Source organism: Mercenaria mercenaria, chromosome 8 (assembly GCF_021730395.1).
Source record: "Mercenaria mercenaria strain notata chromosome 8, MADL_Memer_1, whole genome shotgun sequence".
Lineage (NCBI taxonomy): Eukaryota > Metazoa > Mollusca > Bivalvia > Venerida > Veneridae > Mercenaria > Mercenaria mercenaria.
Genome location: NC_069368.1, coordinates 43,060,274 through 43,082,521, shown reverse-complemented (window position 1 = coordinate 43,082,521; position 22,248 = coordinate 43,060,274). Strand labels below are relative to the sequence as shown.

Here is a 22,248-nt window from a genome sequence, read left to right as displayed (position 1 = left end):
GTGTTTACCTGCTGCAACATTATCTGATAATTTTTTCCTGCTATTTCAATGAGTTGTGACTTACAAAAACGTCTTTCGCGGAACATGTGCAAAGTTCATAGAGTATGTTATATTTTAAGAAATGCGAGGATATGCTTTATGCGTTTAAACAGGACACATGTTAACGATATAGTCTATAATTGTCTTGGTCACTTGTATTACCTTTCTTAAACTGGGAAGGAGGGGTAAATTTACTTCCTTCAAATCGGTGTCGGGGTGCTGACCAGAATTCATGCTTCTTTAATAAGCTCATGGCGAAGCTCCTTTATGACAATTGGTTTCATTTTATCAGGTCATGCAGCCTTATCCATTTTGAGTACACATCTCATATGAAATTCAATACTGACGGATAATCCATTTCAACCAACCGGAGCTGAAAAATCCGTATTTAGGCAGAAGTGGAAAGAATATGAACTTGCATGTGATCGTCGACAAATGTGTCATTATCAGCGGACTTCCAACCTTGAAGTACCACTGACAATATCTTGTCGCAACTAAATTCCATGTTAGTGGTACAGAACGACTGCTGGGTTTAAAGTATGAACACATTTTGAGAAAATATGTTGAAAGCGTTGTCCAGTAATCCAAAACAAAATGCTAATATTCAGTGACCTGGTGCATCAGGACAGTATGCGCAACTATTAAACTTGACATAGTCACGGTCATTCCCACCAAGTTTGAATGAAACGTCCCTCGTTAACTAAAGTCGTTATTATTATCATTATTTATAATGATAAGAAAGAATTTGTATAAATAGTTGAAGTCCCATAACTGTGTTTAAAATCAGTCGACTGGACATCTTTTAACAATGTTCAAAATCACCTTAACAGACAGTTTGCACTGTATATAAAGGTCACTTAAACTGTGAGTTATCTGGAAATGAAAAATGTGTCGAACAAATCCGACAAAATAAATTCTCTTATATTGCAGCGGTAGACATATTCCGTAGTGTTTTCATCTGGTGGTAATTGCTCTGGTTATTTCGTATTTAAAAAAATCACACAATGAATTAGAATTGAGACTGTAATAAAACCGGTTTCATGTTAATATGCAGATTTGATTAATTAAATACAGTTTGGTAAATTTTATAATATTTACAATAATTCAATAAAGCAATGTCATTTCGTTTGACGGAGATTTTGCGTTTTATTCATTGTCTGATCAAATAGCAAATTCTTTATTATTGTATATCGAGTTGTCAGCAAGTGCACTTGATGCAGATATTCTAGTCATGAAGTGTCTGTAATAGATTGATATGTCTGAATCAATAGTCTCACAGATGTGTTAATTCCTCATTTCTTTTTCTTCAAGATTTTTCACAACCGAGATTGGAATTAGAACGGAATATTTGAATTTTCCCCCCAACTGCTAATGAACTTTGATATGCACTTTCGATGCCCTCTGGGAAATCAACGCAAAGTCGGTATGAATTTATGCAATTCATCCTTTATTTTTTTCCCTCGAAAAGCGATGCCGTCTGTTTTGAAGTTATAAGTGAAGGTACCTGTTGCTGCACGAGGAGACAGGAGGAAAAGCCCCTCGCATTTTAATAATAAACAAGAGGACCATGATGGCCCTGAATCGCTCACCTGTTCCCACATGACCCAGTTTTGAGTATGACGTCGTTTTTTCTATTATTTGACATAGTGACCTAGTTTTTGAGCTCATATGACCCAGTTTTGAACTTGACCTAGATATCATCAAGATAAAAATTCTGACCAATTTTCATGAAGATCCATTGAAAAATATGGCCTCTAGAGAGGTCACAAGGTTTTTCTATTATTTGACCTGTTGACCTAGTTTTTGAAGGTACGTGACCCTGCTTTGAACTTGACCTAGATATAATCAAGGTGAACATTCTCATTAATTTTCATGAAGATCTCATGAAAAGTATGGCCTCTAGAGAGGTCACAAGGTTTTTCTATTTTTATACCTACTGGCCTAGTTTTTGACCGCACATGACCCAGTTTCGATACTGACCTAGATATCATCAAGGTAAACATTCAGACCAATTATCATGAATATCCATTGAAAAATATGGCCTCTAGAGAGGTCAAAAGATTTTTTTAATTTAAGACCTACTGACCTTTTTTTTTGATCGCAGTTGACCCAGTTTCAAACCTGACCTAGATATCATCAAGATGAACATTCGGACCAACTTTCATACAGATCCCATGAAAAGTATGGCCTCTAGAGAGGTCACAAGGTTTTTATATTATCTGACCTACTGACCTAGTTTTTGACGCACGTGACCCAGTTTCGAACTTGATCTAGATATCATGAAGGTGAACATTCTGACCAATTTTCATGAAGATTCATTCAAGGGTATGGCCTCTAGAGAGGTCACAAGGTTCTTCTATTTTAAGACCTACTGACCTAGTTTTTGACCGCAGTTGACCCCGTTTCAAACCTGACATATATAGCATCAAGATAAACATTCAGACCAACTTTCATACAGATCCCATGAAAAATATGGCCTCTGGAGAGGTCACAAGGTTTTTTTTCATTATTTGACCTACTGACCTACTTTTTAAAGGCACGTGACCCACTTTCGAAACTGACCTAGATATCATCAAGATGAACATTCTGACCAATTTTTACGAAGATCCATTCAAAAGTATGGCCTCTAGAGAGGTCACAAGGTTTTTCTATTTTTAGATCTACTGATCTAGTTTTGGACCGCACGTGACCCAGTTTCGAACTTGAACTAGATATCATCAAGGTGAACATTCAGACCAACTTTCATACAGATCCCATGAAAAATATGGCCTTCAGAGAGGTCACGAGGTTTTTCTATTATTTGACCTACTGTAACATGTCCTGTAAGGTTATTTAATGGTTCCAATGACGTGTGAAAATGAAGAATTATTTATCGAAGTTCAAAATCATATAAAACATACTAATCGTTTTGAATAGTAATTTGCGTATCATCAATAGTCCTTAATTACATCCCTCGTGCCTCTAAACGTGACTTGTTCTAAATCCTTGTGGAAACTGGCATCAGCATCTTCAATCTGTTCGAGCTATTTTCTTCTTTCTTATAAAGTCTTAACAACCAAAACATAAATATTGCTCATTTACATTGTATTTTGCTCCTTTAGGTTATCTGTCAGCCGATCAACTTTTATATGTTTTTTTGTTAGGGGAGGGCATTCATTAATGTAAGAACTTGTTGCCCAACCCTTTTTACTTTACCTCTTTATGCTGTGTATATGTGCTGTTATTGTAAATATGTAAAGGGCAAATAAAATATGATTAAACTAAAGACGTGTGTGAAGTTTGAAAGCACTTCGCCTTGTAGTCGGATGCCAACAAAATGGTGACAGCACACAATTTCAAACAGTAGAGCTAAACATTTCATAAAGCAGACTGAAGCACATTATCCCTACTTTTTATTTACCATCACTAGTAAGATGTCGTTCAGATGCGTAGATTTATATCACTCGGGCTGCGCCCTCGTGATATAATTCCTTCGCATCTGAACTCCAAACAGTGATTTACTCAGCGACAAATCACCGATGAGATATATTATTTCTTAACTAAAATATAACTGTAAACTAGTCAGGATTTATATCTCTGTGATATTCACTGCGAAAAAAGGGTCGATATACGGCAGTATACGTTAAGTTTATTACAAATATACGGACCTAATACACGATCCCGTATTCGGAACATCTAGTATACGGGAATTCCGTATATTTGTCATGCATATACGGGATCCCGTATACGCCGAATATACATTTCTTGCATACTAGACGGGGATTTCCGGTATCTTTATCGGTGCTGGAAAAATTCGGGGTGTAAGATGACTCTCGTGCTGTAAATGACGTATTACGAACTACATATATGTAGAAGATTTATGTAGTAATATATATTTTATTTAAAAAACGGAATAAAAATTCAATACCTTGACAGTTCCTATTGGTTCCTGATAGTATATTTCTCGATTCAAATCACATTATTTTATCAAAAATTCATAACGTTACGCTGCAACTGATAAAACAAAACCGGAACTAAACATTGTTACTTGTTTTGAAACGTCATGACGTCTTTCCTGTTTACGGACGTTGGTTTCCCGCGCTTTGTTTAAAGGCAGTGGCTAGAAAACCATCATTATTGTCATCTTATTCTTACCGGACGCGACTGGATATGTCTCAAACTCTATTCTAAATTTTACTTTTATTGTTGTATTACTTTATTTTGTTGGTTAAGAAAGCTGTTGCACAGTATGTTTGAACCACTCTCGTGTCCGTCATTAGAAAAACTAACGTAAGTGCCCGTGTTAACTGAAGAGACGTGGTACCGGCTGACTTAAACGTGCAACTTTCGTGTTGTTTTGAAAATAAATTGAATTTTATTAAACTCTTTATATATGTTCTTCTTTCTAACAACAAAATATAAAACCGACTTTTGTTGATCAATCGCGTACACATCCATACATACACTGTTACAAAAGGTATCAACTTTAAGGGTCTGCATTCTTGGAATGTAGTTATTTTTTTCAGATATTTGTCAATGATTTTTTTTTTTTTGCATGTTATTCTGCCACAAACAAGACAAAGCAATATAGGCTGATTAATTTGTGTTTAAGATTATAAGCAATTTCATGAAAATAAACATTGTTCGGAATATGATAGTTTATGAAAATAAGTGAATTTCCAATGTTTTTGAAGGTGAATAATATTTTCTTTAAAACTACAGTACTGTTGGCATATTGTAGATAAGTATTTAACTGCTTTTAGACGTCTGCCATGATCTCTTGATAAGCTAAATATTATTTTCAGCGTTACCAGCTTTGCATTGCGAAGACGAGGACGACTCTATCTTCGGAATTCTTAGTATTTACCGACGAAGTGCCTTACATTCAAGGTATCTTATTCCATTATCTAATCTATTAGTAGAAAGGAATTCAAGAAGACATTATTTTAGGAACATGTAATAGAACATGATTGTATTTTACAGCTCAATTTTATAGTATTATTAATAAAATAAACCGGGGTGATACCAATATCCCTACCGGGGATCGAGGAAAGAGGTTTTAATAAGCTGATAGTTTACTCCTCAATCCTATGACATTAATATATGTTTGTATGTAATGCATATTTGGAAATAAATATTGTTTAAACCAACCCCGGAGCTCATGATCCGTAGGTGGACACTAACCATATTGCTAAAGGCTACTATCACTATACCTATGTAGTCCTGAAACTGTTCTTATTAACAAGAAGTACTTTCCGTATTACTAAGGACTGGACACGAAAAGCAAGTAATCATTGATATGTCTTTCTTCAGCCAAGAACAGAGGGATACTATGAAGATTTTGCAGAGGAAGGCAGCTCTGCAGGAAAGGAAGGATGCAAAGGTATATATTCTTTCAATCAACACCGCCACGACAATGTACATGTTGATTTTTAGCTTAATTACAGATTTGAATAAAAAGCGTCGTTTATCAAATGTAAACTTGTGCATGCTTTGCTGTTAAAAAACCCATGTACCTGACGTCGCTATAACACGTATACGGTAATATCAAAAAGTGATATCAAAGAGAAATAATTTCATATTATTATAAGTTAAAGTATATAAACTAAATTAATCGCAAATGAAATAAAAATGATTATTCAGTATCTGTTGATTATTTTCAAACGATTATTTTTACATATCTATTGCCATACAATGAAAATACCAACCCCCGCCGGAAAGAAAAAACAAGAAGCATTACGATATTGATATTAATTTTATATTGATTAAATGTATTCTATAATAGCCTATAAGTGTTCCTGTGTGGACTAATTTTCATAATTATCTTTAATTACTGTTGATAATTTTTAAAGAAGTCCTATCCTGTTTCAATATTTTTTCATTTTTTCTAATTACAATTGACACCTTTCCTCCGTTATATATCCTGGTTAGCGTCCAGTCAAATATATACATTAAAAAATCTCACCTGTAAAGTTCATATGTACTTCGTACTTTTAGAATTATTTTTTTATAAAAAGAAAGGCATAAGAACGTAAGATAGCTTTTGTAACAAAAGTAAGACTGGAACAGTTGTTGGCCCTTTTTAATACTGAATTGTAAACACAAGTTTTTAACTAAATTACGGTAGTGCCTTAAAATGTGGGGAAAAAACAACAATAAAAAACAACAAAACATTACATGTTAATCATTATCAAAAGTTTCTTTTGAATTTCTGCCAGGAACCATCCAAAGGAGCTGTTGCTATGAAACCAAGATCACGTGTTCAGATGAGTGCTGCAGACAGGCTTTTTCACAAAATGTTGAGTAAGTAAATTATATCTATTTTATGCTAACTAATGAAATACTGTATTCTATCAGTTAAATATTTTCATATCTCATCACTCACACTGTGAAAATATGAAATCTATATTTTCCCACTGTGAGAGATATAGCTCCGCCCCCTCATACATTGTGTATGAATTTTAAATTATTTGCTTAAAACTGGATGAAAATTGTAGTCGCACTTTGTTCTTTATAGTATATTTCTCGATTCAAATCATTTTACTTAATGAGAATTTCATAACGTTATGCAGCAAAAAATAAAATAAAATGGAACTTTATGCTGTGTGCGTCTTTATAACGTCACAACACGTCTGACGTCATGTCTGTTTACGCGCGTCTGTTTCCCGCGCTGAGATTAAAAATTGTTGTAAAATGCACATCTCAACGTGATTGAGCATAAAATAAAAAGAAAATTTGTTTGTTTTTCGTGAATATGGAATATATCTCACCTCGAAGTGAGAAAATGTTCACATTTTCACTCGCGCTACGCGCTCGTGAAAATATTTGAAATTTTCTCACTTCTCAGTGAGATATATTCCATATTCACTCAAAACAAACAAATATCCTCTAGGCCTAGATTCTATATATTTTTTATCAAGTGTTATGACAAAAGCTATTAAAGCTGGTCCACTCAAAGCATTGCGTAGTCGGATTAAACGCATAGAAAGATTTCTTGTCTGTTATCTGACACCGATGTCTATATGAGGTGAATCTACAGTTAACCCTTAGCCTGCTGGCGGCAAGTGATTCTGCCTTTGCGACCAGTGCAGACCAAGATCAGCCTGCACATCCGTGTCTGATCAGTCTGATCATGGTCTGCACTGTTCGCTATTCAGTCAGTAAATTTTTAGTAAACACCCCTTTAAATGATAAATGGTACTGCCCAAATTGGAAGATGGACCAGTCCATAATAGAAATTTAGCATGGTAAGGGTTAAGGGACAATAAGTAAAGTCTTAAAATATCATAGCAAGTAGATCAGCACATAAACTTGATGTATACCGACACCTTAAATATTGATACATGTTTTCCTATGATGCAAACACTTTTTTTAACATGACCGAGGCGTTAATTTATTATACTGGAACACATTTTATTACTTTTGTTTACTTAAAAGTTATTTATTTTTATTTTTATATAATATTTATTCTGTAGGAAACTTGTCAAGCGTCGGAGATCCATTACAAAAATATTCTCCATTGAAGCTGCTGGATTCAGGGTAAGTACAGAATATCAAATTTCAGCCAACTAATTAAATCTAAATTCTGTGTAAATTTATGAAGTTTTTTTTTAACTCATAATGTACTTGTTGTAAAATCAGTTTTGTCAAAAGTGGGTTGATTAGAAATTCTTATTGCTATGTTGATTTTCATGGATTGGCCTGTCCTTCATTTGGTATACCGTCTATGAAACTGTCGTTCTCATGTGATACAAAACAAAAGACTAAACTCCGTTTAATTAAGCATGAATCCAGTCACACTGTATACACAAACATTTCTCGCCGAGATGACGATTTGTAAAAGTAGCAGAAAAAAACCCCACAAACTACATGATGCGCGTATTTTAAATATCAACTTGTTGGTTTGTCGTGTCAAAACGAAAATCAAACATATCTGTACTTTACTATATGCTTACTTGTTTTGAATGTATCATTTTTTCCTTTTTTACAGAACTTTCAGTCACGTGGTATTGGCAAGCGTAAAGAAAAGCAACTGCGACAGCAAGGTTGCAATTAAAATCATAGAGGTGGAGAAGCAGCCCTATAACATGTTACTAAATGAAATCAACATAATGAAGAGAATCCAACACGAAAACGTCATCAATGCCTTAGATGTGATGTACGTGGAAGCGGTTAAGAAAGTCTGGATTGTTATGGAGTACATGAAGGGATGTTCCTTAGCCTCTGTTCTTCAAACAGTTTTGTTAAAAGAGAAGCAGATAGTATACGTCGCAAAAGAATGTTTGAACGCTCTACACTATTTGCACGGGAAAATGATCGTGCACAGGGATATTAAGAGTAATAATATATTGATTGACATTCACGGCAGAGTAAAAATCACCGATTGTGGGACCAGTTTTATATACAATGATAAACAAGTTAAGAAGGAAATAGTGGGATCCCCATGCTGGATGGCTCCAGAGGTTGTTGCAAGGTATATATCAATGCCTTTGTGCTTTTTCATTTTAGTTTGTCATACCCAGTTATAGTGCATTTTTTCTTCAACACTGTATAAGTTATGTAACTGCCTGACTCTCCTCAAGTAACTGATAGCTTTCCAGCAATCTCAGATGTGGAGACACTCTGTTTTCTGTCAAATCGTCGAGGAGAAGCCCATCCCACCACTCCCCCGCTGAACTCACGAGCTCTCGATTTGTAGTACTATTCTTTACACAACTGAGCAATTGCCTGTATATGTTTTCAGATATTTTTTACCGAATACATAGTATATTGTGTCAGTCGCACCTTATAGGTGACAGGTAGTTACATTTGCTGTATGATAATCATTTCAAGTAATGTCATATCATCTAAGAAATATATGAATATTCACGAAATATATGAATATTCAAATTAATCGCCTTATTACTCAGGTTTTCTGAAGCTCAGCTTTAATTTAGTTTATAACTAAAAGCGTTAATATAGGCACTACTTACTCTGCATTCAAATTTTCAAAATCCTGCTTTGTAACTTTTCGAGAAGCTTTGAAGAAAGAAACTATTTTAAGTTTTAACTAAGCTTTTCTTTTAAATCTACTTTCAGGAAACCTTACGATTTCAAAATTGACATATGGAGTTTTGGTATCACACTAATTGAAATGTTTGAGGGCGACCCTCCATACATCAAAGAAACGCCGACAGATGCGATGAAACTGGTTAAAAAGAATGGACGACCTGTGATACAAAAGTTCAACACTTTATCAAATGGACTTAAACATTTCCTAGAAAGATGCCTTAAAGTTGATGCCAATAAGAGAGCAACAGCAAATGAACTTTTGAAGCACGAGTTTTTAACTTCAGAAAGTGAAGTTGTCACTGCACTATGTACAAAGAAACTAGTACCGCCAATTTGAGTCTTACCCAATAGTTGTTTCACCTATGTTGAATAATGTAAATACTGTTGTAGACGTTTTTGAAAATTCGTCTTGTGTCTAAATTATTTTGTTACAAAGCTGCACATATAAATCAATTTTGTGCAAATTGATGAAAAAGAGTTACTAAATAAAATGATATTCATTTACTATCATATTTGCTGGGCATGGTCTGTTGGCACGGTACCGAAACATCCGAAATACCAATCCATCACGCTGCTCAAAATGTACTCTACCATGTGCTCGCTTGTGTCTGATATTATATTTATGGAGGGACATCCGTATGTAAAGCGCGTTTGAATCATGAAAAGGGCGCCATGTAATTCTGGTATAATATGATATATCCGGGACATTCCTCCTCAATCCAAAGCTGGAATGTCGCAAAATGACATACAATTGTGTCGGTATGACGTTAAACACGATAAAACATTTTGTCTGTTCAATACGTCCACTTTATTCTATATTAATAACATTAAAATAATTTCAAGAACGACATCCGTAGAACCATTTTTGTACCTAAATCTTAAAAACAATTATATCACACAGGCATAGATGTCGAGCCAAGACCTGAAATACTTGAGGGAGACATTCATGGGCTGTTTTCCATTTCTAATAAGAGCTTAAGGTTAATATCCAAACAAAAACGTTTTGGCTCATTCAAAGTTACTTAGAGCATCATATTCACACCGCAAATAAAATGCAGCAAACAATATAATAAACAGACATCATAACCTTTTTCAAACTTTGACATCGATTGAATCTGTTTGTTCATAGCAATGACAGTATTTCCTACCTAAACACCTACACAATTAGGAAATTACTATGAAACTACTGAAATAGAGATTTCATACACTTGAGATAATTTGCACATTTCATAACATCTCAAGAACGGACTTAATCAGACCAAAATGTAGAGCTGTGGTCAGGTGATAAAGGTGTCGGCCGCTGAACGCGGGGTTCATGGGTTCAAGTCCAACTAGGGTCACGACCACGCCTTCTCATATGCCACCAGTACTGTTTTTCCAGGAAAAGGACACGAGAGTGATTTAAAGAAGCTTGAAGCTTTTATTAAAATCGAGCTAAAATAAATTAGTATAAACTAAACAGAGTCTGACATGCTTTTACTTCGTTGCGTCAATTTTCAAAAATGCACTATAAACATATTTTCAAACGATGATGGCGGTAAATTATAGGTATATGTGTAGTAACGTTAGCCGTTTAATATTTGGTTGCGTAAAGGCCGTTTTTAAACCCCTTGAAGAATTTTTATGAAACTTTGGTCAGTTGATCACCTCATCAAAACGATGTGCAGAACTCATGAGTCAGCCATACTGGCTTAAGGTCAAGGTCACAACTCAAGGTCAAAGGATCGAGCCTTCCATTTAATGTCTGTTCTGTATCTCCTAAGTCCCTTGAAGGATTTTAATGTGACTTGTCTGTAATGTTCCCGTTATCAAGACAATGTGCAGAATTCGAAATTCACCCCTACCAGCTTAAAGTCAAGGTCACGACTCGAATGCCTAATGGTTCTACCCAATACCATCAACCATTCCGCTATCCATAACAGTGGCGGGGGATATAGCTGTCTTTCAGACAGCCTTGTCTTAAAGTACATTAGCAGTTGGAAAAAGAATCAAATATTTCGTTCCAATTCTACGGTGGTATGTTTAGAACAGGCATTTATTTTTTTTTAAAGATTAAATTGTCTCGTGCGCACGGCATCTTATCTCGAGCGCACGACATTTTATTTCGAGCGCTCGATATCTTATCTCATGCGCACGACATCTTATTTAATGCGCACGAATCTTATCTCGAGTATTTTGAGCGCACGACATCTTATCTCGTGCGCACGACATCTTATCCCGAGCGCTCGACATGTTATCTCGTGCGCACGACATCTTACCTCGAGTACTCGACATCTTATCCCGTGCGATCGATATCTTATCTCGTGCAGAACATCTTATCTCGAGCGTTTGACATGTTATCTCGTGCGCACGACATCTTATCTCGAGCGCTCGGCATCTTATCTCGAGCCATCGACATCATATCTCATGCGCACGATACCTTATCTCGTGAGCACGGCATCTTATCTCGAGCGCACGACATCTTATCTATATATATTAAGGCCTTTTGTGTGAATTCAGATCATCAGTAAACTCATACGACTGCCACCGTTTTTGCTTTTGTTTCGATTATACTTATAACCGTTTCACGTGTTTGCAGGGTTGTAATTTAAATACACAAACTGATTAAAAAAGGCAGCAAAAAATCAGGGATGACGCAAAGGAATAAATTTAAGTCCTTGACAAAAAAAAAAAATTATTTCCTAATTCGCTACGCTCAAACGTAAATGAATTATTTATCCCATAATCAAAGTAAATCGAGGGAAAAAAGGAGAACAAATACATAAATGCATTTTAGGATTTGTTGTCTGCATTGTCATGTATCCACATTGTTAACACATTTCAAACTTTAACACAACACATCATGCATGAACTATAATACTATTTTGTTGGTTTTTTACAGAGCGAAAACTGCACATATTTATATACATAATATATACAAAAACTGCATAAACCTTCTTTATAAATATATCCTGTTCAACTGACTTCAGTCATATAAAATATCAATTTTCTTTAATTCCTACACGGAAAACTTACATATATGAATATACTTTCCCAGTCAGTGTGCTGCGAGGCGGCTACTCAACCCTAACTCCGTCGTGGGAGGGGGAAGTAGAAAGATACCAAGTCTCAAGACCAGCTACCATCTTCCGGCGGCCTGACAATCCCCACAATTTATTGCCGAAAAACATTATCCTCAGTGAAGATAATGTAGTCCATAGAAGTTCAATTGCTAGCCAAAAGCATGTACATTCATTAAATGTATATCTTCCGAACATATCATTTCATTAAACTTATAATATACGAGTACATATAAATTCATTTGAATCCTTACAATGTATTTATATCTTAATGAGACTATGATAAAATCGATTTTGCACTTTTGGTAAAATACTGTCTATATCTTTCTATCTTACAAGAAAAAGTAACTATCTATTTTTAAAAGATCTTTAAACAAGTCAAATGATTGTATCATTCGTGGTACGTCAGTCCATTATAAAACACATATCCATCTCCAGAAATCTAGGCGACAATGTATCCAGAAAAACTCCTCAACTCTTGGAATAATCTGTAAAATATAAACTAAACTGTATTATTATCAACATCGTGTTGAAAACTGTACCGATTATACTTAAATCAGCTCTTAAAATTAAGCCGAGCAAGTTAACCAAACACATCATAAAATACATTAGGGAAACCTCCATGCAGTGCTATGTCCTGTTAATATTCGAAATAATGTTAAAACTCGTATTACATTTGTTTATGACGTGGCTGTCACACTTTTATGAACATAAAAATATAATTTATTTTTAGTTCCTAATGTCTTTCTTTTGATAATTGTTTTCTCCAATATTTGAAAATTTGTCAGGAGTTTGATGATTAATTGCTATACAAATTCAATTGAAACAATTACTGAATTTTCTAGTTCTGATTGTCTACCTTTATGCATGACTATTGTATGATTTCGTTATAAATATTGAAATAAATGCCACTCCAACCGTGTACAAAATGTACAACATGTATATCGACCGATTTGTTATTATCATTATTATCATTATTATTTGTTTTAACTTTTATATCTTTTCAAGGCTTCAATATCTTATTGAAATTCAAAAAAGCTTCCAATGGGTGGGCGGGATGGGATCCAGTTTGTATACATGTAAGTTGTGTGTGTTGTGTTAAGCAATGCAGCCAACCTCGAATGATTTAACTGACTATTCAACTCAGCTATATACCAGCTGAAATTTGCACGAAATAATCGTGCAATCAACACTTCAATAACTTTTCAATACAGTAAAATCTCGATTACTTTAAACCTAGAATAAATACATTTAGTATGTAGGCTTCGCCCATATATCAAAGAATTTCCCCGTTTCTCCTTAACTCATGCATGCAATTTTATAACTTTTCTGGCAATGCGCGAATTTATCAGTCGAACTGCGATGTGTTGCTATTCTAACATGCAGTAAGAATCATTGATTATGTTCGTTATATTTTGAAGATGGGACCCTAATTATCTACTTGTCCGTATGTTTTACTGATGACCTAAATACACACAAAGGGCCTTAATATATAAAGATATGATGTCGTACGCTCGAGGTAAGATGTCGTGCGCAAGAGGTAAAGAGTTGTGCGATCGAGATAAGATGTCAAGCGATAGAGAGAGAATGTCGAGCGATCGAGATAAGATGTCGACCGCACGAGATAATATGTCGAACGCACGAGATAAGATGGCGTGCGCTTGAGATAAGATGTCGTACGCACGAGATAATATGTCGAGCGCTCTAGACAAGGTGTCGAGCGATCGAGATAAGATGTCGTGCGTTCGAGATAAGATGTCAAACGATCGAGATAAGATGTGGAGCTGTCGAGATAAGATGTCGAGCGCTCGAGATAAGATGTCGTGCGCACGAGATAAGATGTCGAGCGCTCGAGATAAGACGCCGTGCGCACGAGAAAATTTAATCTGAAAAAATAAATGCATTTCCTAAACATACCACCGTGCAATTTCAATCTCGGCTGTGGAAAATTTTGAAGAAAAAGAAATGGGGATTAACAAATCTGTGAGACTATTGATTTAGACATTTCAATCTATTACAGACACTTCATGACTAGAATATCAGCATCAAGTGCACTTGCTGACAACTCGATATACAATAATAAAGAATTTGCTATTTGATCAGACAATGAATAAAACGCAAAATCTCCGTCAAACAAAGTGGTATTGTTGTGGAATTTACCACACTGTATTTATTTAGACAAACCTGGATAACATGAAACCGGTTTATTACTGTCTCAATTTTGTTTCCTTGTGTTCTTTTTAATAAGAAATAACCTGAGCAGTTACCAACAGACGAAAACACGACGGAATTTGTCAGAATTTTTTGTCAGATTTGTTCGACACATTAAGTGACCTTGATGTGTAGTACAAAGTGATTAGATGTTCCAGTTGACTGATTTTAAGCACAGGTATGGGACTTTAAGTATTTATTAAACATTTTGTTCAAACTTGGTGGGAATGACATTGTGAGGTCTATAGGTACGGATACTATGATACTCATGATTCAAAAGGTCACTGATTTATTAACATTGTGTTTTGGATTACTTGACAACATTTTCAACATCTTTTCTCAAAATGTGTTCAAACTTTGGACCCTGCAGTCGTCCTCTACCACGTACATTGAATTTAGTTACGACAAGGTATTGTCAGCGGTACTGCAAGGTTTGCGAAATGGCTGATAATGACACATTTGTAAACGATCACATGCAAGTTCATATTCTTCCCACTTCATGTCTAAATACGGATTTTTCAGCTCCATTTAGTTGAAATGGATTATCCGTCAATATTTTCAATTTCATATCGGGTGTGTAACGTCACTCGAAATCTCAAAGTGGATAAGGATGCAGGACCAGATAAAATGAAACCCATTGTCATAAAAGAGCTCCGCCATGAGCTTATAAAAAGGTCACTGAATTCTGGTCAGCACCCCGACAAAGTGAATTCACCCCTCCCTCTAATTTAAGAAAGGTCATACTAGTGACCAAGTAAATTATAGACTATATTGGTGACATGTGTCTTGTGTAAACGCCTAGTGCTTATTACTGTATAAAGGCATACCCGGTATTTCTCAAACTGTACTCTATGAACTTAGCACGGGTTCCGCAAAAGACGTTCTTGTGAATCATCGCTCATTGAATTAGTAGACAAGTTATCAAAGAATGCTGCAGCAGGTAAACACACCGACCTCATCCTTGATTTCAGTAAAGCCACCGACAAGTATAACCGCTTAAAACTGTTATACACAGTGCTTCTGATCATATCTTGTCGTTGAAATCAGTTATAGTTGGTGACATCCCATCTGATCAAGTCCCTGGGGCATCTTGTGTCCCCGATGAATCTGTCCGATGACCTTTATTGTCCTACTTTACTCGCTAGACATGTGAGGCAACATAGAGAAAGCAATAGGAATTAAAAAGGACTCGATCGTTCGAACAGAACGTACAAAGGTACGAATTGTATTATGCACGAAATTAATATAACGTTCTGACGTCATAACGTCATCATTATCCTAAGAAACGACGTCAAAGCTTAACGTTATCACCAACACAATATATCATAGAAACTGTCAAGCAATACAACCGTGAATTCACAAATGTTTAAAAGACAATACATTCGGGATTTTCAATTTAACTTTTAATGTTAAAAAATATGGAAAGAGGAGGCATTAAGCGTAAGTGTTTTTTTTTAATTTACACTGCTTTTTTCATGAATGTTTTCTATCATTATTGTCAACCTATTCAATATAGATATGTCAGAAACTCTATTCTAGATTTAGGTTGATGGTTATATGTGCCACGCCATGAGAAAACCAACATAGTGACTTTGCGACCAGCGTGGATCCAGACCAGCCTGCGCATCCATGCAGTCTGGTCAGGATCCATGCTGTTCGCTAACGGTTTCTCTAATTGCAATAATAATAATAATAATAATAATAATAATAATAATAATAATTTTATTTAAAGAAGGTAACACATAAAGATATATAACAGTGTTAGAACATATACATCTTAAGTTTCAATGTGGCCTTCTGTTATATTAATAAAACAGTTCAACACACAAAATATAGATAAAAACTGATTATCTAATTATAGTATAAGACAGAATTTGAATGATAAACATCGAAATACAACATTCACTCTTGACAAACATTCCTTTCAATTAAAAAGAATGTATACAATCATAAAAAAGTAAAACCACTCAGATAAAAAAAGAAAATAAATAAATAGCAATGGCAGAAAAAAAGTTGCAGCTTATTCAGATCCTAATAGATATTTTTTGTAGCCTATTTGCTTTTGGGAGAAGTAAGTGAATCCACACAACGAATATTCTGTGGAACGATATTCCATACTTTAGCACTATTATAGCCAAATGATCTTTTCATAAAATTTGTGCGACATTTAGGTATTAAAATATCATTATGTACAACTGATCTAAGGCCATAACTTTCATTGCTGGAAAATGTTAAAATATCAGATATGTAAGATGGTACAAGATTTTTTGTAGTTTTATATATCATTACTCCAGTATGGTATTTGCATCGTTCAGAAAATTTCATCCGTTCGAGTTCTTTTAACATTTCAGATTTACTTGTCTGCAGTTTGTTATTCAAAACAATTCTAGCAACTCTTTCTTGAAGTGCAAAAATCTTATTTAATGAGCCTTAGCAGAAATCTAAAACAGACAAAATATATGCATTGTAGAATAATTTTTTCATATCCTCTGTTAAAAAATAAACTATCCTCTTCAATACTGCAATTTTTGAGTTAAATTTCAAACATACTTTATCTATTTGTATATCCCACGAAAGTGTATTGCCGATATGCAGGCTGATCTTGCTCTGCACTGGTGGCAAAGGCAGAATCACTTGCCGACAGCAGGCTAAAGGTTAGACAACATTACTGAAGAACGTCACGAAAGGTAAAATAATGCGTTGACGGATACTACTAGCCGACGGAAACTGCATCGAAACCAGTACTGATGTCATATTGTAGATAAATGTTTAACTGTATAGATATTACATCTCTTGACTTATAAGCTAAATATTATTTTCAGCGTTACCAGCATTGTATTTCGAAGAAGAGGACGACTCTATATTCGGAATTCTTAGTATTTATCGACGAAGTGCCTTACATACAAGGTATTTTCTTTCAGTATTTCATTTAACAAAGAATTCAAAAGACGTTATGTTAGGAGTATGTAATAAAATGTAATTGTATTTTGCAGCATAGGATCATAGTACATTTTTTCTTAACTATCAGTAGTCGTCTCCATTTTGATAAAAATGATAATGATAATGATAATATAATACAGAACAATTAATAGTGTTAATCTTGTGGAGATACGAAGGTCCCTACCGGGGATCGAACCTCGGACCTCGTGATCCGTAGGCGGATATTAACCATGTTGCCAAAGGTTTACCCCAACAAGAAAACTGTTTGAAGAGGCCTATAAAACTACTATCTCAGAGCTGATCAGCTCTACAGAATGACTCCCACCACATGCCCATCGCATTAGTCAGTCAAATCGTAACTTCTGATACCTTTGGAGAAAAATACCATGGCCCCTAGCGGGGACTTTGTGATCTCAGGCGCTCAGGGTTACTCCCCCCCCCCCCTTCCCCACCCCAAAAAAGCAAAAAAAAAAGTAGTAAGACTGTTTGAAGTGGTCTGTAAGCCTACTAATGATTCACTTCTCCCTCTTTACTTTCAGAGTTCATTAATTCACTCCAGAATAACCCTCCATGCTCATCGCCTGAGTCCGTGAGACATTTCTAACATTAAAGTAACCGATGTGTGTGTGTGTGGGTGGGGGGAACCAAGGACACTACTTTGGTTCAGCGGCTATCACTATACTAACGTAGTACTGAATTTTCTTTTCGCATATACTTTGCGGAATCAAGTTGTTTAATTATAAATGAAGTACTTCCAGTAATACTAAAGTCTTGACACACAAACAAAAACAATTAATAGTTGATTCTTCCCCCTTCAGCCAAGAACAGAGCGATTCCATGAACATATTGAGGAGGAACGCAGCTCTAAAAGAAAGGAAGGATGCAAAGGTATATTCTTTCAATCAACATCTCTGTGAAATGATACTGTAACAATGTACATTTAATAAAGAAACATTCTGATTTTCGTTTTAAATACGGTATTGAATAAAAAGCGCCTATTTTGTTATATCACATGCTTTGCTGAGGCAAAATCAAGCTAAAACAAGTAAGTATGGTAATATCAAAGAGTGATATCAAAGAATATTTATAAATTATAAGTTAAAATATATGGTACCAAATTAATCGGCAACGAAATAAAAAGAATTATTCCATATCTGTTCATAATTTATAAATGATTTTTTTTTCACATATCTATTGCCATAAAATGATTTACACATTGAACAATTTTTTTTTAATAAAATAGAATAAAACAGGAAGCAACTTGCATTTTAATGACAAATTTATATTAATTAAATGTAGTCTATAACATAAGTGTTCCTGTGTAGACTAATTTTCATAATTATCTTTAATTTATTTCTGTTGATAATTTATAATGAAATCATATCCTGTTCATTCTTGTTAATGAGAATCCCTTACATACTACTTACAGTCCGGTCAAATATACACTCAGTTCCAAAAGAAAGTGTGCACTCAGTTTTCTCTTATTTTTTCTCGGTTATTTTCATAAAAACTTATAATGTTTGGTACCAAAATTTAAATCAGTTCCTAAACAAAGTGGTGTGCATTTTAGATTTTGAGTTATACCTGAGCGTTAGTGTATGAAAAAATGAAACAAAAACGTCGGGGAATTTTTTGAAATATTTAAACTTAAAAAGTGCACACTTTCTTTTGGAACTGAGGATATATATTAATTAATCACTTCATACTTTTACATTTATTTCTTATAAAAAGTAATTTTTCTTTGGCATAACTATGTAGACTGGAATAATTGTCGACACTTCTCAATACTGAATTGTAAATACATTGTGAAAACTTTTCCATTTCCAGTTGTTGAAATTAATGATGGAAGTATGTAAAAGTAGTAAATTTCAAGGCTATTGTGTATGCTCTTTTTACAATATAATGCAATATGTGCGAGTAGTAATTTTAACTAACATAACGCTAGAAAATAACAAGAAATACAAATACAGGTTAGGTATCTAGAATCCTTTTATCTACTTAAAAAGCATTATATGTTAGTCGTTATTTATTTCTGTCAGGAACCATCAAAAGAAGCTGTTGCCATGAAACCAAGATCACGCGTTCTTGCCATAAAACCAAGATCACGCGTTCAGATGGGTGCAGCAGACAGGCTTTTTCACAAAATGATGAGTAAGTAATATAATGTTTATTAAGTGTTATGATTAAATCTATTAAAGCTTGTACCATCGAGATATTACGTACATGTAGCAGGTGTCAACGCACAGAGAGCATTCTTGTCGGTTATCTGACACAATTCTGGAACAATAAAGTTTAAGTAGACTTTATATATACCGACCCAATATTGATATATGTTTTACGAATGAAGCTAAAAGCATTTTGTTACATGACCAAGGCGTTAATCTATATTGGAACATATTTTATTACTTTCGTTCACGTAAAAAGATTTGTTATTATTTTCATAACTTATTTTATGTAGGAAACTTGTCAAGCGTCGGAGATCTATTACAAAAATATGCTCCAATGAAGCTGCTGGATTCAGGGTAAGTACAGAATATCAATTTTCAGCCAGCTAATTAAGTCTAAATGCCGTGTTGGACCCGCGCAATAAATATAACGAAATTTTTACATGAAGTTCTTTTCACTCATAATAGTTGTTGTATATTTTGTCCAAAAAATTATTTAAGACTTTATTCAGTGTAGTACATTTGGTATACCGCCTATTTATCACAATAATATTGGACATGAAAATATCGTTCAGAAATACATTTCGACTCTCAAGAGACTAAAGTCCGTTAAAGCATGAATCCAGTCACACTGTATATGCAAATATTTCTCGCCGAGATGACGATTTGCAAAAGTAGCAGGAAAAAATGCACAATACACGTAATGCACATATAGTAAATGCATTTATACGTTGAAATAGCAACTTGTTGGTTTGTGTGTTAAGCAAAACGCAAATATATTTTTATATGCTTACTTGTATTGAATGATTAATTTTCCCATTTTCTTACAGAACTTTCAGTCACGTGGTGTTGGCAAGCGTAAAGAAAAGCAACTGTGACAGGAAAGTTGCAATAAAAATTGTAGAGGTGGAGAAGCAGCCCTATAACATGTTACTAAATGAAATCAACATAATGAAGAGAATCCAACATGAAAACGTCATCAATGCCTTAGATGTGATATACGTGGAAGCAGTAAAGAAAGTTTGGATCGTTATGGAGTACATGAAGGGATGTTCCCTAGCCGTTATTCTTCAAAAAGTTTTGTTAAAAGAGAAGCAGATAGTATACGTCGCAAAAGAATGTTTGAACGCTCTACACTATTTGCACGGGAAAATGATCGTGCACAGGGACATTAAGAGTAATAATATATTGATTGACGTTCACGGCAGAGTAAAAATCACCGATTTTGGGACCAGTTTTATATACAATGATAAACAAGTAAAGAAGGAAATAGTGGGATCCCCATGCTGGATGGCTCCAGAGGTTGTTGCAAGGTATATTTAGATCATTGTGCTTTTTCATTCTATTTTATCATACCCATTTATAATACATTCTTTGCATTTGTTTCATTGGCTTATTTTTTTTTACTGAATACATTATGATAATATTTAAAATTTGAATTATGTATGAGATTTTTTATTTTTTTTAATCTTCTTTCAGAAAACCATACGACTTCAAAATTGACATATGGAGTTTTGCTATCACACTAATTAAAATGTTTGAGGGCGACCCACCATACATCAAGGAAACACCGACAGATGCGATGAAACTGGTTAAAAAGAATGGACGACCTGTGATACAAAAGTTCAACACTTTATCAAACGGACTAAAACATTTCCTAGACAGATGCCTTAAAGTTGATGCCAGTGAGAGAGCAACAGCAAGTGAGCTTTTGAAGCACGAGTTTTTAACTTCAGAAAGTGAAGCTGTTACTGCATTATGTGCAAAGGGAGTAGTACCGCCAATTTGAGTCTTAACCAATTTTTGTTCCACCTATGTTGAATAATGTAAATACCGTTGAAGACGTTTAAAAATCTTTTGTGATTGAATTGTTTTGCTATTAACCTGCAAATATAAATCATTTTGGTGCAAGATGATGAAAAAGAGTTACTAAATGAAGTGATTTAAATTTACTATCAAGTTTGTTAGGCATGGTCTGTTAGCATGGTACCGAAGTATCCGAAATACCAAACCATCACGCTGTTCCACACGGGTATTCAAGCGCTCATTTGTGCTGGAGGGGCATCCATTAAACGTGTTTACGATGAAAAGGGCGTTATGTAAATCTGGTATAATTTGATATATCCGGGGCATTCCTCCTCAGTCAAAAGCTGGAATATCGCAAAATGACCTACGCTTGTGTCAGTAAACGTTAAACACGACAAAAACATTTTTCTTTTTTAATACCCCCGTCTTAAGCAAACATTAAAATCATGCGATAAGTTTAGCGTTTTCTGTAGGAATAGCGTTCGTCATTTGATTATTATTTTTGGCGGCTGCTGCCATCAGTGTTAAAAAGAATACTCTGTTTGAGAAATCTTGTCAGTTCTTAAGACCATCCTAACAACACAACCAAAAATAGTTCCAGGCTTTCCAGGGAAATAATTGTCTACACAACGTGCAGAATATGCAATGCTACAATATACGCCTTAATACCATTTTTAATGTAAATTCGGCAACTAAAATCAATACAAACTGAAGCCAACGTTTTAATTAAAACAACCACGTGTATGAATACAAATATGCAAATTTATGATCACGTGAATAAACGTTGACCTCATGTCACCTGAACTGAGCGATGATTAGCTCCCTAGAGGTCACGCAGCTTATAACGTAGAAAAGGTAGAAACCTAGCCGGGAATCCAGACTGACAATTCAAACATGTTTCCTAACCGCATTGTCATGCATGATCACATGTATAACTCCCAAAATATAAGACTGTATTTGAAAAAGAACGATGACTTCTAATAGCAATAATCTACAGA

At 34.7% G+C, this 22,248-nt stretch overlaps 1 protein-coding gene across 2 annotated transcripts; it reads left to right on the top strand.

Annotated features, from left to right (window-relative positions):
• The first annotated feature begins 4,772 nt into the window (after positions 1–4,772).
• LOC123565770 (uncharacterized) lies at positions 4,773–21,396 on the top strand. Of its 2 annotated transcripts, none has more exons than XM_053549789.1 (6): positions 4,773–4,908; positions 5,332–5,401; positions 6,237–6,321; positions 19,738–19,801; positions 20,275–20,757; positions 20,924–21,396. In XM_053549789.1, the coding sequence occupies exons 2-6, from the start codon at positions 5,351–5,353 to the stop codon at positions 21,231–21,233; spliced, it is 993 nt and encodes a 330-aa protein (XP_053405764.1). In that variant the 5' UTR covers positions 4,773–4,908; positions 5,332–5,350; the 3' UTR covers positions 21,234–21,396. The 2 variants fall into 2 exon arrangements, with proteins under 2 accessions (XP_053405764.1, XP_053405765.1); XM_053549790.1 differs by lacking the exons at positions 19,738–19,801; positions 20,275–20,757; positions 20,924–21,396 and adding exons at positions 7,494–7,557; positions 8,009–8,491; positions 9,097–9,545.
• Positions 21,397–22,248: the final 852 nt, after the last annotated feature.

What these genes read in the sequence shown, in the direction of transcription:
- LOC123565770 (XM_053549789.1), top strand. Translation starts at nt 5,351, where the DNA reads ATGAAGATTTTGCAGAGGAAGGCAGCTCTGCAGGAAAGGAAGGATGCA. An exon ending in AGGAAAGGAAGGATGCAAAG is followed by an intron (nt 5,402 to 6,236) that starts GTATATATTCTT and finishes AATTTCTGCCAG; the next exon opens with GAACCATCCAAAGGAGCTGT. An exon ending in GCTCCAGAGGTTGTTGCAAG is followed by an intron (nt 20,758 to 20,923) that starts GTATATTTAGAT and finishes ATCTTCTTTCAG; the next exon opens with AAAACCATACGACTTCAAAA.